Consider the following 17,595-nt stretch of genomic DNA (forward strand, 5'->3'; position numbering starts at 1 on the left):
TGAAGGCTCTGAGAAAGGTTTACCATCTTGAACTTGTCCTTCCTGAGGAACTTGTTCAAGTATCTTAAGTCCAAGATGGGTCTCAATCCTCCATACTTCTTGAGAATTAGAAAATATGTGAAGTGCCAACCCTTGTTCCTCTCTGCTACAGGTACTGGTTCTATAGCACCTTACTCTTACGTCCCGTCCCCTTTCCTCCATACTGCATGGGCGTCCCTCGCTAGGGACGGGAGACTGAATCTTTTTCATCAGAAAAAACCTTCTTCCCCTTTAAATTTAGAGGCGCTCCCCTGACTCCGCCCACCGGCGCCACGCCTCAGCGCCTTTTTCGCGTCGACAGAAACGGGCCGGTTTCACCAGCGCTCCCGGGTTTGGCTTCGGGAATATAATACCATGCGCTCTTCCCTGGATACTTTTTTCTGTCTTTTGTCTTCTTTTATCAATCAGGTACTCGGTCCTTAGGCGCGACGCTCCTCCCCGGCACATGTCGACTTCAACAGGCTTCAGCAGGTGTCCAGCCTGTGAGGGGCTCTTCCCTACATCCGACCCCCACGCTCTTTGCCACCGCTGCCTTGGCCCCAACCATGGCTGGGAGGGTTGTACCGCGTGCAACACACTTTAATCGCGTGCTCTGAAGAATAGACTAGCTAAGTGGAGGGAGCTCTTCGAGAAGTCACCTCTGGAGGACTTCAAGGACTTTGTCAGCCATAAGTCAAGGCCCAAGGGAGGGCCGCTCTTTTTCCAGCGCTCCCCGCAAGGGCGACTCCTTCACAAGGACACGCCTGGGTGGGAGGAACCTCTCGGGTTCTCACACCACCACGGGTACCAAAGCTAGTTAAGCTACCGTCCGCTAGGCCGAGGGCGTCTGTAGATCCTTCTGGAGACAGTGCTGAGGGACCACAAGGTTCTTTTACTGGGTGTACACCCGAGGGTCTACGCTCTTGTACCGGCAACATGCCAAAGGGGGCGCCTGCACACAGCACTGCTGGTGATACTGCTCAGGGCGACACACCTACCAGGCCTCGGCCTGAGGTGCAGAGTAGGTATCATGCTCCACCGCCAAGAGATCTGGAGGAGGCCGGGCCCAGTGAGCCAAGCACCATGACTTTGGCACGTGGCATGCAGCTCAAGATGGCTGCCGTGCCAGACAAGATGGCCACTCGTCTAGTACCGCCCTGAGGACCGGGGCAGGTGGAGAACGAGTTACACGGTGGGACTGGTGTTAACCAGGTACGTGGCCTCAGCCCTCGGCGCCCAGATCTCCTCCATCTCAGCCCTCGGCGCCCAGCACTCCTCCACCTGCTCCGGACCAGCTGGACACAGACAAGTAAGAAGACCCTGACACACCATTGTCAGCAAAGGCCTTCCACAAACGACTGGTCTGGCAGAGTGCTTGGGCCTTCCTCAACCCGAAGTCAAACAACTGGAGGCGGGAGTAGCTAACTCAACTTTTAGGATGCTTATTTTCATGTGCTTATCCAATGAAAGCACAGGAAGTACCCGAGGTTTGTGATGGGCAACACCCATTGCAGTTTGCAGTCCTGCCTTTCAGTCCGTCATGATCCCCCGTGATGTTCGTCAACCTATTGGTCATAATGACTGCTGGCCTACCTGGATTACCGGCTCATTCAAGCACACTCTCCAGAGCCTACGCTGACCCACCTCTTCCACATGTGTCATCAGCTGCACAACTTGGTCTCTTTTTTCAATTTCAAAGCCTAAGGACACCCACTCGCAAACGCTCTGGTTCATTGGGGAGTTACTGGGCACACGCTCAGGCATTTAATATTGTCAAAATTGTTCTTTTACAATGAAATTGCTATGTATAAACAAAAGGTCTTCCTTGCAAATGTTTCAATGTTTCAGTGCATTTTTATTTGGCTACTGTTAGGCAGAAATCTGTGCAGTTCCCTTAGGGACCACTGCAAAAGATTTAAGACTACAGGTGTTAGCAGTAAACCCACTTGGTAGCAGTCTGTACCACCCAGATTTACCTGGTAGCTGTGGCTGAGCAGTCAGACTTCCCTCAAGAAGAGTCAGGCAGTATGCAAAGTATACTCAATAGGCACTTAGATACATTAATACAAACACTGACCAGAGCTTTGGTATCAAGGTATATAATTATTTATTTAAAAACACACAGTTGAAACACTCCAGCACTCTTATTGAAAAATATTCTAAACACAGTTACTATTATGATATATACACCTCTTTTTCCCTATTAGAAAATCACAGTAAGACACCACTTCTTTTCATACAGAGGTGAGCGCTTAAATAGATTGCACTCTAATAAGTTTGTGAAAAAGGGAGGGAAAAAGACAGAATATGAAGAGGTACACCACTCTAGGATTCCAGAACACGGTTAGCAAGGCAGAGAGCAAAAGGTCACTGGTGAGCCAAAGTCCAAAGGCTGGGCCCACTCTTAGAGAGAGCAGAGCACAAATGCGCCCAAGATCACACAGTTACACTAGGCTTAGAAAGTCTTGCAAAGGGTTCAGAAAAGAGTTAGAGAGGCTTAGAAAAGTTTAGCCAGGGTGTCCCAGGCTAACCCAGGTTCGAAAGCCGGGGGCTAAATCTACCCCGTACAGTCGGTTGCAAGGGAAGCCAGGCGGGACACGGTACCTTAAGTGGGAAGGATCCTCCAGCGGTGGCAGTTGTTCCTGGTAGTGGGTGTAAGTTGCGTCGTCGTCCAGGGGAAGAGAAGATCTCGACTTGGAGGAAAGATGAAGGTCGTTGCACTACCAGGGCAGAAACCAGCCGCAGAGTTTTCCGGTTAAAGGTGGTACCTTTGTCTCGCGGTCGTGGTAAAACGTGGTATCCCGGTTGCCGGGGTGCTTAGCACGGGCAAGGCGGCCACGAGATATGTCGGGAAAGCGAAAAGACGGTGAAACTGGTTATCCCCACCATTCAAAGGAAGAAGACTCTCCGGCAGGAGATCTCCTCTGTCGTTGGGAAAAAGTGGTGAGACGGTCCAGCAGGGCTCCACCGGTCGTGGTGTCGTGGCAGGTCGGCTCAGCTTCTCCCTCGTCGGATTCTTAGGTCATGTGGTGACTTCTGAAGTTCCAGTCCCCAAAGCCCTGCTTTTATGCAGCAAACCCCCATTCACTCAGCCTAGCTGCCACTCAAACATGCCGGCCGGCTCACCACTTGGGCCAATCAGGACGGAGTGCGACTTGAGTTGCCTAGGCAACTCAGTCCAGGGTGCCTAAATTCCCCTCCACCCCCAGACATAGTGGCACCACTTTGGAGGGCTTCTGTGGAGAAGCCCGCCAAAAAGTGGAACCAAGGGCTCGATGTGGGTTGGAGTCACAGAAGAGAACACAAACGCCATTTTAGAATCAAGTTTTGGCAAAAAATACCAACCGGAGAATTAATATTAATTAAATAAACCGGCGGTATGTTCGAGTCTACCGTAAATAATTAAATAAAGATAGTAGCCTAAAACAATGGGAAATCCCATAGGAAAATATTTGCGGTTGAATATAAAAAGTAGTATCCACTGCCACCAGCCAAAACTCGATCAGGGGGGACGGAGACGTGCCCCCTCGACTAACAGACCCTGGGGCAATCGAATTGCCCCAGCCAGTACGTCCACAATATGATGGTTTGTACTGGTTCTGTTCAGAATGTAAGACTAGTAAAGTCAATGGTGACTTTACATGCCCTGAGAGACAGTAGTCAGTCCCAGGGTATGGAGTCTATACTGGGGGGTCACTATGACACCCCTGTGTTACTGCACGGAGGGTGCTGTGTAACACACATCACAAAAACACATGAAACCCTATGGAGTGAAAGGCTCCATAGCCCATTAAACACATCTAGATTCAAAGAAACACACTCAAATCATGTCCAAGAGTGAGGGTAAAAGAGTCTCACTCTTGGCAGGAGAAAAAAATAAACCCAAAAAAATCCAGCAAAGCTGCTGGGGGACTCACTAGGTTAGGAAATTCAGCCTAAACAGACAATTCTCCCTAACAGCTACTTTGACATGTCTAGTGGTTATTGGTCTAGGCTTCTGATTCTCTTCCCTCACAGCCACTTTTTGCTTCCCCACGTCCCTCACAGCAACTTTGATATATACCACAAGTCCACTGAGTTATGTGAATAACCTTTCAATGGATTGCGTTCTCCTGCAGATTCCTCATCTAGATTCCTCATCTTGATAGGTATCCCCTCCAGTGCCGGCTGCTCAGAAAACTTCAACAAGGGGCATAGTACGGGTCAGTGTCATCCCTCGACCTCAGTATGCCTCGACCACATGACTCTGGATGTGAAGTCAGTGGTAGATATATCACATTACTACCCCCTGTATCTAAGGTCCTTTTGTCTGTGTGCTCAGCATGCTGTTCGGAATGCAACATTTAGTAACTGAAAAGAAATGTAATTTTGATGCCGGCTTGTGGGGCCCTAATCACTCTTGGGTTTTAAGTGCTGCAAGGACTGCAGCTCGAAGATGTCCATTTGTGTGTGGTGTCTTGCGGTGGAACACGTCGGGTAATGCTGCTCTTGCCAACATATGAACCTGAAGGCGCAAAGGGAACGATCGGCAACGTTAGCGCTCGGGCGACCTCTTCTAAGTCCGCTGCTCAATCGGCCACCAAGACCTTGGGCCGCGATACCAAAGGCCCTATGCCCAAGGAGGACAGTGTTAGGACTGATTTTCGAAACTCTGACCTGCGGACAGATATATAGAAGGCCAACCTATATTGTGACAGGGACAACTCTGGGAGCTATCACCAAACCAGTTCAAGCTAGCAGTGACAAGAGGTCTAGGCTAAGTCTCAAGTGGTGGTGAGTTTGTAAAGTATCCACAATGAGTATCCACAGTGGGAGTCACAAATTACACTTGGAGAGTATGTATAAAAATACAGTTATTTATTTATGGACAAACAATACTATGATACATTACTACTAACATGTAGAAGTATCACACAACACTAATAATAGAATACATATATACAGTCATTAGAGGAGGGCATAATACAGATTAAATCCCTGTAAAGGAAGGTACAGATTAGATTATGCACTACAGGTCCACAGAGAAATAACCCTAGCTTCAAACGTTCTTCCCTAAATTGTCTGGGGCCTTATGCCCAAAAGTTCAGGAAAAGTTCTGACACAGTTTGTAACGCTAGAAAAAATTAAGGTATGGTCTATGGGGTGCAGTGAACGATTCCAAGGGTTAGAGGACAAGTTGTCCCCAACATTCGGAAGGCTTGCACAAGCAAGCAATGGCAAAGCCAAAGTGTTGTAAAAGTTTTAGAAAAGTTAGCAAAACTTTTAAAGGGAGTTTTAGGGCACTGTAACTCACCCCCGTACTCTGATTCTTCACAGGACTTGGCAGGTCAATGAAAGAAGGTCCCAGGTTGATTTTCCAGCCGTCAGCCTCAGTCCTTGATTCGCAGTGGTTGAAGGTTCAAGCAGATCTCCGGTCGGTGTCTTTGGCTGGTGCAAGGACTCTCATTTGCATAATGCAGCAAAACACGATGCAGGACCTCTCTCATGCAGCACAGTGACGCAAAGGGACTCACTTGTTGTGGGTGGACTCTCCCTCCTATCCTGGGTCCCATTGATGCTATGACTCTTAAATTTCGCTGAGGTAAGTCTTGTAGGACAAGCTGATGATCCCCCAAGTTCCAGGCCTCAAAAGCGGAACAGCAATGTCAGCAGCGCGGTAGCCCAAAATCAGAGCTGGTCAGCCACAGGGCAGTCCTGGAGCACTTCCGAAGGCTCTTCTTCGCAGGGTACCAAGCAGACGTCAGAAATGGATGTTTCCGCCACTCCATGGGTGGCAGCTTCCCCGCAGGACTGCTGAGGATTAATAGCAAGACAGTGCTCTTCCAGGACAGCAGCAGAAGTTGGTTGCCAGGCCTCCTTTACACCGGTCTCCAGTCTCCTTACGGGTCTCACAGCTGAACAGGAGTCTTGGCTCCTTCAGCTTTCTCCAGAATCCCTCCAGAGTGAGTGCAGGGGTCGGTCCTCTTCATATCCCAAAAGCCAGGTAAGAGCAGAAACTCCCACTAGCCAATAGCAGAACTAGCCCCACACACACCCCAGCAGTGGTCCAATCAGGACCACTGGCGGGGACACTAATCCATAACACTCAGAGACATTAAAACCAGTTTATAGATTGGGACCAGACAGTCCCAGCCCACATTCTGCCAGCAAACACACATAGGCCTCCAGTAGCCCTCCAAAGGCCTCTGCTTTCCTGTCCATAGGCCAGGAAGAAGGCTAAAAAACAAAATGGCCAAAGGACGAGCGAAAAAGCTTGTGGCATGGCCATGTTTGGTCACTAGCCACAGTTGGTAGCCAAGAGCGGTAAGGCTAAAACAAAAAGCACCAAACAATGGTTCACTGTTGCCACCAGCTTGTCCATTTAGCACACCCAGACTAACCATAAATCCTCTGTGTGTTAGTCTAGGGCAAAAACAAAGTGTACCCCATTGTACTGCATTGTAAGATGCATTGTATAATGAGTTACCACAAGAGATGACAAGTTACTAAAAGTAGCAACAAAGTAACTAGACTAAGGGAAACAATGCTTCTCAGTACTGCCAGCCTGAAGGACATGTCATTTTACCCATAACAGATGAGCAAAAGACAGTGTAGTGAAGCTTAAGGCTTCACTGCACTGTAAAAAGTACAGGTCAGGATCAAAAATAAAAGCAAAAAGTTTGGGGATCCATTAAAATGGAAGGAAAGGTGCAGTAAATAGTAATCTTTCCTAACAGACAGGCATCACGAGAAATAAAAAAACAGTCTCAATCATGAAGTGAGTCCCGCCATTCATCCTCCTCATCCTCCTTCTAGAAAAAGAGGAAGCAAAGACGTAGGGAGGTTCCAGCGCCAAGATATACTTGTCGGGTCTTACGCCCTTGAGTTTGACCTTGATGCTCTATAAGCTAACCACGGCGCTGCTGATAACCCTTGAGGCGTTTTTGTCGAGTGGCCCCATCTGGCCTATTCCATCGATGTTGATGATGGATCTAAGTTTCCTACCAGAGTGCAGGTCGGAATTCTCTGAGTCCATGAGGACCATTTTTGATGAATGAGACCTAGTTCCTTTTGGGATGGAGCCTATGGGAGGAGCAGCAGACAAAGGTGTCAACTTCTTTACAGATCAGGTGGATCCCCTGGTCTTGGCCGAGGGGCTGCATGAGCCAAGCAGGCTTGACATCTCGCCTAACCTCGGCATGCAGCAAACGGCTCCTTACACCCATCCCAATAGTCAATATAGAAAGACAGTCGAGAGGGTAGCCCTGGCCCTCAGCACCCCTGCTAAACTGCTTTAGTCTTATGACTTAACTGACATGCTCAACAAAGGTCCTCGATCTCTACCCTTTAGGTCAACCATTTCAGATCCCATTGGTGCTTTATGGCAGCGACCATGTTTGACATCGACATTCGACATAGAGCTGATGAAAAAATGCAAGCTGATGAGGGGAGACTTGCCATTCCTGTCAGCCCACCCTACCCCTCAGGGACTAGTTGTCCAGGCCGACACGGTTAATTCACGGCATGCATCGTGCACCCCTAGCCTCCAGACAGGTAGTCCAAGAAGGCAGACAATCTGGCTAAGATATTTGCTTTGGGAAGTATGGCACTGAAGGCAATTAATTCCAGCTGTGCTTTATTCTAAGTATTGTGAGAAACCAGAGGGTATCTCACCCGCCAGTCCCCGGGGATCTCTCTCTCTCTCTCAGGTGGCCAGGGCATGGCCATCGCCTTTGGATCCAGACCCTGGGGGTGGACCAGTGCGGGAGGATCACCTGGGTGAGGGGTCTTCGGTGAGTGGGGGTGGGATAGCCAATGGTCAGACGCAGTATTCCTCCTTTTTTGTTCATCTAACCCATCCTATTTTTCAAACGAAAAAGAAACGCACAAAGCCGGTGAGTTGGCAAGCGACCGGTGTGTGTTAGAAGGCTGCACGTGTGTGGATGAAACACAAAGAAAGAAAGACCCGTAAATGAACTTTAAAGTGAAATACTGCTGCAACATAAGCGATACTAAGTAACGGAGTGGTCCGGTGAAAGGAAGTAGCCCATTCGAAAGTCTCTGAGAAAGGTACATTGTTTGGAGCTAAAGGGTGAACAAACAGCAAGAGTGAAAGTAAATAGTGAACGTTGAATCCAAGTGGTCCTGCAGTGGTCTATAAAGAAAGCCACACACATTCGAAAGACTTCGACATCCGAAAGTGGTCTGAGCCCGATTGAGGGAGACCGATATATATTAAGCTTGGGAAAGCTTGCAACTTTTTGTGAACTGTATCGTGAGATGTCTGAGCCCGGCAGAGGGGGATCTAGAGAACTGTGTGATGAAAGGTCTGAGCCCGGCATAGGGGTCCTTTGTGAACGTTTTTGTGGAAACATTATTTTGAAAGCTAGAGAAAGGAACTTAACGTGGAAGACCAGGTGGGCCTTGATGCATGGTTGTGTACTGTGTTGGAAGCTGAGCCAGAGTGTGTCATCCTGCCTACAAGGATCGCCTTACCTTGTGAGGCCTAACGTGGGAGGAGAGCTGGTTCAGCCACATTATCATTTGAACACTGGCTTTTCCTTTTGCATACATTTTCTCCTTTTTACACCTTTTGTACAAGGGATAGGGCGGGCATTAGGTTTTTGTTAGTATAGGCCATTTCGATTAGACAGACTCCACTAGGACTATTTTGTTTATCGTTTGATGGTCCATACTACTCCCATCTTCGTTATAGGGCAGAATAGGAGTTTCTCCAACCCCAACATTATCAATAAAGGTTTTACAAACTGTATCCCTTTCGTCAGTGTCGATACTCGAGATACCATGCCTTCCCTGCAGTACTTGCACATACTTTGGAGGAAGATGGCAGAGGCAGCGTGACATCTCATAGGAGGAGAGGTGAGAAATGGATTTCTGGACATGGTCAATGATAGGAAAGAGGTGGCGTGCCAAGCCCTCAAGGCGGGTCGTGACACCACTGACTGCGTCAGCCGGTCCATGGGTAGGTCAACATTGCTACAGAGGGCAGCTTACCTCCACGCTTCAGGGTATGCCCCAAATGTGCATGCTCAATTGCTTGACATAGCATTTGATGGTGAGCACCTCTTTAGGCTGAAGGCTGATGATTCCTTGGAGCATTTCAAGGAGTTGAAGCTTGCTGCAATGTTTCTAGGCCTTGCTGTGCATCAATCTGCCAAACAATCCTTTGCCTTTGAATCTAGAGGCAGGGGTTACAGGCGCTATGTCCCTTTTGGAAGAAAAGCTCAGCTGCCGCTGGCCAAGCAGGGCCAGATGCTAAGCTGCTTTGAGTCCTCCAATCAGGTTTCCCCAGTTGGAGGAAGGGTCTCCGAGCACTTGGACAGGTGGAAGGAAATAACCTCTTACACTTTGGCCTTGCAGCTGGTCAAGTGGGGAAATTGTTTCACCTTTCAAAAAAGACCACCTAACAGATAACCACCCTCTACCCAACAACCGGAGCCAGAGCTCCAGGAAGAACTGCAAGCCCTGCTTTTAAAGGATGTAGTGGAGGAGTTGACACCCGAGGAGAGGGGGTCGGTCAAGTACTCTCACTACTTTCTGGTGCCCAAAAAAAGGAGAGAACTCCCACCCTTCCTGGACCGCAGGGTCTTGAACAAGTTCCTGAGGAAGGACAAGTTCAGGATGGTGCCGTTGACGGAAATTCTTCAGGTCGAAAGCTCCGGGATTGGTTGGTGTTCCTGGACTTTCAGGATGCCTATTTCCATGTGCAGATCCATCAAAAGCACAGGCGGTTCCTGAGGTTCGTCATTCGAGCCACGCACTATCAGTTCAGGGGGCTCCCTTTTGGCCTAACCTCTGCTCCCAGGGTTTTCAGCAAGCTGATGGCAGTGGTTGCGGCTGGCCTCGGGAGATCTGCCGTCCATGTGTTCCCTTGCCTGGATTACTGTTTGATCAGAGGAAGGTCTGCACAGATGTCATTGCGTAGATCTTCGCCCAGTGTGGAATCCTATCTGTGGACCTGTTTGCTACGAGGGCCAACACGAAATGCAAGCAGTTCTAGTCAAGGGAATTCCCTGTGAGTGAGCATTGGGAGATGAGTTTCTGGTGGAGTGGGTCTTCAAGCTCCATTACACGTTTCCCCAAGTACATGTAATCCCATGTGCTCTCAGGAGGTTTTGGGCTGTCGTGGTCTTAATCGCTTCGGATTGGGCGAGGAGAATATGGTACATGGACCTTATGGAAATGGCTGTCTGCCCACTGTGCTCCACCTAAACACAGAGTCCCTCAATCTACAAAAGTGACTTTTGAGCAACTAAGGCAAGATAACTGGGACCTCTCAGAGGAGGTGCTTGAGGTGTTACTGGCTGCACATAGGCCTTCGCCTATGTCCCTTTACCCGTGTAGGTGGAGAAGATTTGAAGCATGGAGTAGGGATGGAGAAGTGGACCCTATTTCATGTCCACCACCACTGCATTGACATTTCTGCTTTCATTTGCCTCTCCTGATCTGCAGATGTGCACGGTCAAAGTCTGTCTGGTGGCCTTGTCCCTGTTAAAGAGGTCCCCATATCAAGGTTTGTTCTTTTCTGGTGGTGGCCCAGTTTCTAAAAGGCCTTGTAAATAGGTTTCCCCCAAAGCCTTTTGTGGTTCCGGCCTGGGACCTGAATTTAGTTCTCAGCTATTGGTCTGCTTACTCTGAAAATGGCCTTCTTAGTGACCATTACATCGACAAGATTTGTAAGCGAGCTTCAGGCTCTCCTGTAGGCTGCCGTTCTTGAGGGTTTCCAGAGAAAGTCTCATTGAAAGGCCCTCCAGGTTTCTTACCTAAAGTATTCTCGGAATTCCACATATCCCAGGGCATTGAGTTTCCAGTGATTTACCCACTGCCTCATCCTTTTAAAGAGGAGGAGAGACTACACAGGCTCAACCTAACTAGGGCACTGGGTTTTTATGTAGCTAGGGTGCCAGACTTTAGATGAGACAATCAGTTATTTGTTGCCTTTTTTTTAGCAGTAAAGGAAAGGGACTGGTGGTGATGAAACAATCCATTTCCTGCTGGATATTCCTCTGTATTGCTAAGTGCTGTGAGACGGTGCAGAAGGAACTGCCTTCAGGTATTAAGGCGCACTCCGCCAGGGGTGTGGCGACCTCCTCTGCACTGAAAAGGTGAGTGCCAGTGAAGAAGATTTGCCAGGCCACGAGTTGGTCATCGCTTCACACATTTACAAATTATTAAAAGCTGAATGTGGCCTGTGGGGCTGACGACCAGTTTGGGAGAGCGGTTTTGCAGAGCTTTCTGGTTTAAACTTTCATCCTGCATCCTGGTGCTGTACTGCTTTCGGAGTCTATCAAGTTGGGGATTCTGCGGGAGACTGCACTCATTGAAAGAGAAATTACTTACAGGTAATGTTCTTTCTATGGGTTCTTCTCCCCAGATTTCTCATCGCCCTCCCAGCCTGCCCTGCTATGAAAGTGTCTTTTGTCCTCACTCTCAATATATTCATTTTCTTTTGGGATGACTATCAGAGGGTAGGCAACACTTTGCATTAAAGAAAAGGTGTTGCATCAATTGTGGTACTGTCAGCCATTTGTCCTTCAGTAGAAGCCTGCTCCTCATCCACAAAAATAAAAAAACGTTTTACTTTTTCATTGTTTGAAGTCCATTATGGATTCCTCCCTGCGGCTGCTGAGCAGAGGGAAAAATGGTGGGGAACTGAGGTATGGAGCGTAGTAACGTGATAAATACTGCCAACATCACGTCCAGAGTCGAGGTGTTGCGCGGTCGAGGCATGCAGAGGTCGGGGGGGAGACCCTGAGCCAGATTGTGTCGAAATTATTCATTCAGCTGATGCTGAATGGGAGGAATCTAGATGAGAAATCTGAGGGAGAAGAATACATATAAAGAACATTACTGGTAAGTACGTTCTCCTACTCTAGTTAAAAAAATATTTTGGCTGTTCTTTTGTAGCTAACTTGTGCTGCATAAAGTTTGCATTTTCAGCTTTTCTAAGCCCTGTAAGTTGCTTTTGTTTTCCCCTTTGACATGAGCTACAAATGAAAATCAAGTTGTCAGTCTTTTTATAATTTCTTTAACATCAACTAAAAATGCTGCAAATATAAACTGTAAACTGAGCGACTGAATTACAATGTTCCCTTTGCTTGTGTTTTCAAGATGTCCTAAAAGAACTTGTGCTCCTGAGTCCACATGATTTTTTGCATACGTTGGTTCCTTTCCTGCAGCACAACCATTGCACTTATCACCACAGTAACATACCAAGTAGGTATTTCTCAATATACCAGTCTGAGTATTAGTCATTTTGGAATACCAACATGAATACTTAAGTAATGTTTTTCATTTCCCTTCATGCAGTGTCTCTTGGCCCCTACTTCCCATGTCGTGAAAACATGAAACTAATAGCAGGCAAAAGCAATATTCGCCCTCCCAGGCCAGAGCTGAACATGTGCCTCTTACCCACAATGGTTGAAACCAGCAAGGTAGGTTGTTAGACAATACACATTGGTGTATTAAAGATTAATTTGAATCTGTTCTATTGAATGCAGATGTATGCCATTGAATCTTTAACTTCCAACTATGACATGTCTTTCCATTTGGCATTTTGGATCAAGTTAATGTGTTCTTTTTAGCTGGCTATTTGCGCACTACCTGGTGGTACTGGTTTTATTCAGTTCACTGTATTGGATCTATGGATGAGTGCCTTCTAGTGCTAAGATTTTAATCTTTAAAGATAATATAGTTCTCTAGCATTGGATCTTTTATAGATTCACATGCTGTTTGGATATTCCCTGTTGTTAGGACCATAGAGAGCTGGGCGAGAGCTGGGATTTTTCTGCTGAGGGACACCACATGATGTCATACACCATATGAGCAAATCTGTCTATGCTATAACTAATGATCTTGAGATGGAAACATTATCCAAAATATTGATGATTAGTTATGAGGCCTTTTATATTGTGTACTGATCCACTGACTATTTGCCAAACACCCACATATCCAACATATGATCATCTGAGAATAAGTGGTTACCTGGGGGGAAAAATAGAAATGTTTGGACTTGCCTGTCTTTCGTCCCACCAAACATCTCAACTGTTCAGAAAAACCAATCATACCTTCCATTTTCAGCACATTTCTGAAGGGGGGGAGGAGGGTCAACCACCAGTCTCAGAGACGTCTTACTGTACTACATAGACAGTTTCAAGTCTCAAGGAATGCATGATAGGAGTTACTAAGGACATCCACCAGCCACTACTTTTCACATACGTCACAGCCTTTTATCAAAACAGTACAAACATTGAGCTCATGTTTGGAGGGATGTTTGAGCAATGGTTCTGTAATAGTTCGAAATAGTTCGTTGTTGATTTTTGTTCTCAAATTCTGAGAAACAAACAATGAAGAACCCTCATATTATCATTATAGATGTGTGAAAGATGGTCTTTTGATGAAAACTGTTATCATAGACTCCAACAAAGAAATGATACCATAAACATCTTTCCAACCAAATCTATGAAAACAACAAACCACTGCATTACAATGGAAAATAATGAAATGTTCCAATAATGACCCATTTGAATAAAAAATCCACTTGATGAAAAAAAACATTAGAGTATAGCAGACTCCCATGGTAGTACAAATCTAAATTGATTTCAAATGCTAGGTCAGTTCTGACAATAGAACAGTAGTTAATGTGGCATTACTATAACTCCTGCAAGTAATTAATGTTTGCTACAGCTTTTCCATTTTGGTAACCATCTTGTGGCCTTTCCTTGGAGGAGCATTAAAGGCTACCCAACAAAAACCCACACACACTCTTTTACACACAAGCAAGTACACATACTAATTTGGTATATCAGTATACAAGTATACCATTTTTCCTTACCTATTCACATATTTCTGCTATATATGCTGAAGGCAAAGGAGCGCAGTTTCTTGCTTCCTTTTCAAATACTTTATTCTGCTTAGTTTTTTGGGATGCTATATGAGGATAAGGGTATATTTCTCGACTTCCAACAAAACACCTGAAATATAATGGAGTATACTTAACACAGAGTTTATATTTCTACTTCTTGAAAGAACAGTTGCATCATATTTTGAGTTGTTTCCTTTTTCGCCCAGTTATTGTAATTTACCGTCTTTGGAATCTATGGTCTTCTACAGCCATTTCATGTTCATACCAAAATTAGAGCCTTTACAAGGAAATGTATTTCCGTCTGTGATACAGAAATTATTTTCCGCATGTCATGTTTGCTTTAGCTGATGGCATATGCTGAGGTTTATTGGTTTCCAGATCATTCAGATATTTTTTTTCACTTCCAATCAGAAGACCTGGATGTAAGTGGACATGTATCTGTTTATTGCCACTTCAGTGATTCTTTTCAGTAATTGCCTTAGTGAGTCTGAGCAACTGAAAGGAGCTGCCACCCTCCATGACTAAAGTAATAACTTAAGTCAGGGTATCCATCAGAGGTCTCAACAGGCTGTGTTCCTGGCTAAGCAAACAGTAGTAGAGTCAAAGGAATGAAAACAGCACTGACACTGTTTGCAGTTTGCAGAGATGATGTGTGACCAACTTATTTGTCAGTGCACAGAAACTCTCTGTCAACCAAGCTTGGAATTGATCTCAGTGCTTCTAGCCTCCGTACTAAATAAGATGAAGTACTAAGTAATTTTTGCTTTCTTTTTTTGTTGGCAATTAACATGCAAAAATACATTGTTTTTAAAGGTAGCAGAGATGTACACCTTTACCAGAACTGTTCCTTTACTTTTTCAGGGCAAAGATGATGTGTATGATCGAATGCTCTTGGATTACCTCTTGTCTTATCATCAATTCATACATCTGCTCTGTCGAGTTGCTATCAACTGTGAAAAGTTTACTGAAACTTTAATAAAGCTGAGTAAGTATGTGAATTTCATTTGTCTTCATCCTTTATTGTGAAATGACTTAAATGACAACTTTGAATCAGTTATCTATTTTTGTAAACATAGGTAGTTTTTATGCCTTCATGGACAGTGGCTTTTTAGTTTAGTTTAGTTTATTATTTGCCTGGGGCATCAGGGCGCACAGGACAAGAATATGCTCAACTTAGTTACAAGTACATAATAACTAGTAACAGTACAGGGTATCATACAATATACAGTATATAGTAGGCAAATATATATACGGCCGGAACTAGGTCCAGAGCCAACACAGTTTTACAGGTGTGGGTATACTATCGGGAGTATACAATAATATATACAGTAGTAATATACATACAATATATAGTATACAATAATATATACAGTAGTAATATACAGGTATCCGGAATATTCCAGTGCAAAAGGAAGTTGATTTAGATAGTCTGGTATAGGGGTGCCAGTGGAGCTTCAGTTAGTTTACCAATGGAAACAGTCAGGACAGGGTAGTTAGTTAGGCGTCATTTGCTCTCAGCCAATTGATCAAGTTCTGCCTGAATTTCGCAAAGGGCTGGGGTTCTCTGATGCCAAGGGGTAGTGAGTTCCACAGCTGCGCTGCCTTGACTGGGAAGCTCTGTCCTCCTATAGTCGCGAGTTTAAATCGCGGGACTTGTAGGCAGTTAGCATTTGCTGTTCTTGTGGGTCTGGTCGAGGTTCTAGGGTGTAGCCTATCCTTGAGGTATGGTGGTGCTTTGTTGTTTAGGCACTTGTGGGTGAGGGTGGCAATTTTGAGTTGAATTTTATCCTGTGTGGATAGTCATTTATGTTCTCTTCTTACCGAGGATATATGCTCCTTTCTGCTAATCTTGTGAGCTGCTCTCAGGGTATTGTTCTGGAGGACCTGGATTTTATAAATAGTGTGTTTATTAGCCCCAATGTATAGTCCATTGCAATAATCCAGTTTGGATAGTATGAGGGCTCTGGCAAGCGTGATGCAGCTGTCTGTAGAAAGGAATTGTTTGCTCGCTCTGATGAGTTTGCATGTGTATGAGGTAGCTGAGGCTAGGGAGTTAACTTGTTTAGCAAAGTTCAAGGTGGCATCTAGGTAAAAGCCTAGGGTCTTCACTTCCTTTGCTACTTTTATGTTGTTCCCATCGATGATGAAATTGGCATAATCCGGGCTGAGTTTGGTTATGTATGTCGGGGTGCCTAGGATAATGAGTTCAGTTTTGTCATCGTTCAGGCATAGGCCGTGTGTGGCCATCCATGCCTGAACGATGCTGTAGATTTTATTCACTAAAGCCAGATCCCTGACGTAGTCTCCTGAAAGTGGGAGGAGAATCTGGGTATCGTCTGCGTAATTGGTGTAGGCAATACCCAGATGATCCATTTCGTCAAAGAGTGGCTTTGTGAATACATTGTAGAGGTTGGGTGACACACAGGATCCCTGAGGTACCCCACATGTTATGGGGATCGGGTCTGCTGAGGCTGAAGGAGAGAAGACTCTCATAGTTCTGTTACTCAGGAAAGACTTGATCCATATTATGGCCTCTTTGGAGAAGTGGGCTGCAGAGTCTATGTGGCTACATAAGACTGTATGGTCGACTAAATCAAAAGCCGCTGAGAGGTCTAGCAGTAGGAGAAGGGCTGCTTGGCCATTGTCTCTACATTGATCTATTTGGGCCTTGAGATCGATAGGGCTGTCTCAGTCCCATGCTGTGGGTGGAATCCAGATTGTCGTGTTCCAAGTAAAAGGTTGGATTCAAGGAAGTTTTGTATTTGCATGTATGCCACTTTGTCTAAGATTTTTAGAAGAAAGGGCACGGTCGTAATAGGCCTGAAGTTGGTAGGAATGGCCGGGTCAAGGGTTTGCTTCTTGAGGAGTGGCAGTACCCAGGACTCTTCTTTTAGGTTATTCGGTACAGTGCCTGTGGTAAAGGATGAGTTGATGAGTTTGGTTATGAATGGCGATAATTCTCTCGCAGCATCCTTGATTAATTGGGCAGGGCATTGATCGCCTTTACAGTTGGATGGTTTAAGTCCCAAGATAACTTTTTCTACCTCAATGGTCGATACCTTAGAGAAGCAGAAACGTGATTCTTGTTTAGGTTTTAGAAAGGTAGTCTGTGGGATATGAGGTGTAAGAGATGCTTTTTTGAGGGCAATTTTAGTTTGTAGATTGGCTACTTTGTTGGTGAGGGCCGACTGTATGCTGGAGCACCAATTTGTATCCTTGGTGCAGTTTTCTCGGGGGGCAATAGGAGTTTCCAGTTCTTTAAGGATGCTGAACAATTCTCTGACACTAGATTTAGATTGTGATATTCTGGTGTTGTACGTTTCCCGTTTGGCTAGTAAGATGTCTTTCTTATATTGGGAAGATGCCTTGGCTAGGTTGAGTTTGTTTTCGGCTGAGGGAGAGAGTCTCCAGGTGGTTTCAAGATTTCTTTTGATTAGCCTGAGCTTTTTTAGGTGAGGAGTGAACCATGAGTTGAGATGTTTCTTCGGTTTACTGTTACGTAGCTTGAGCGGAGCTATGTGGTCAAGGGCTGTGTTGATAGTTTCATTAAATTGTTCAACTAGCACATTTGGATCTGTATTCGCTGGGAGCGAGTTCAGATGTGGTAGTATGATGGGCAGCAATTTTTCCGCAGTCATAAGTTTTTTGTTCCTCGTGGGCATGGGAGGGGCAAGTGGGGACTGAGCCGTGGCCGAGTTCGTAGCTACTGTGAA

The 17,595-nt window shown here is 45.8% G+C and overlaps 1 protein-coding gene across 1 annotated transcript in view; it reads left to right on the top strand.

The window, feature by feature from the left end:
* The window catches only part of USP34 (ubiquitin specific peptidase 34), a 3,618,222-nt gene that overhangs the window by 3,384,033 nt on the left and 216,594 nt on the right, over positions 1-17,595 (top strand). The window contains exons 72-74 of the mRNA XM_069608012.1: positions 12,130-12,234; positions 12,328-12,452; positions 14,744-14,867. Coding sequence (XP_069464113.1) covers positions 12,130-12,234; positions 12,328-12,452; positions 14,744-14,867 — 354 coding nt within the window. The remainder of the gene's footprint in view (positions 1-12,129; positions 12,235-12,327; positions 12,453-14,743; positions 14,868-17,595) is intronic.

The sequence above is a fragment of the Ambystoma mexicanum genome, chromosome 4q (assembly GCF_040938575.1).
Source record: "Ambystoma mexicanum isolate Mex_15411 chromosome 4q, UKY_AmexF1_1, whole genome shotgun sequence".
Taxonomy (NCBI): Eukaryota; Metazoa; Chordata; class Amphibia; order Caudata; family Ambystomatidae; genus Ambystoma; species Ambystoma mexicanum.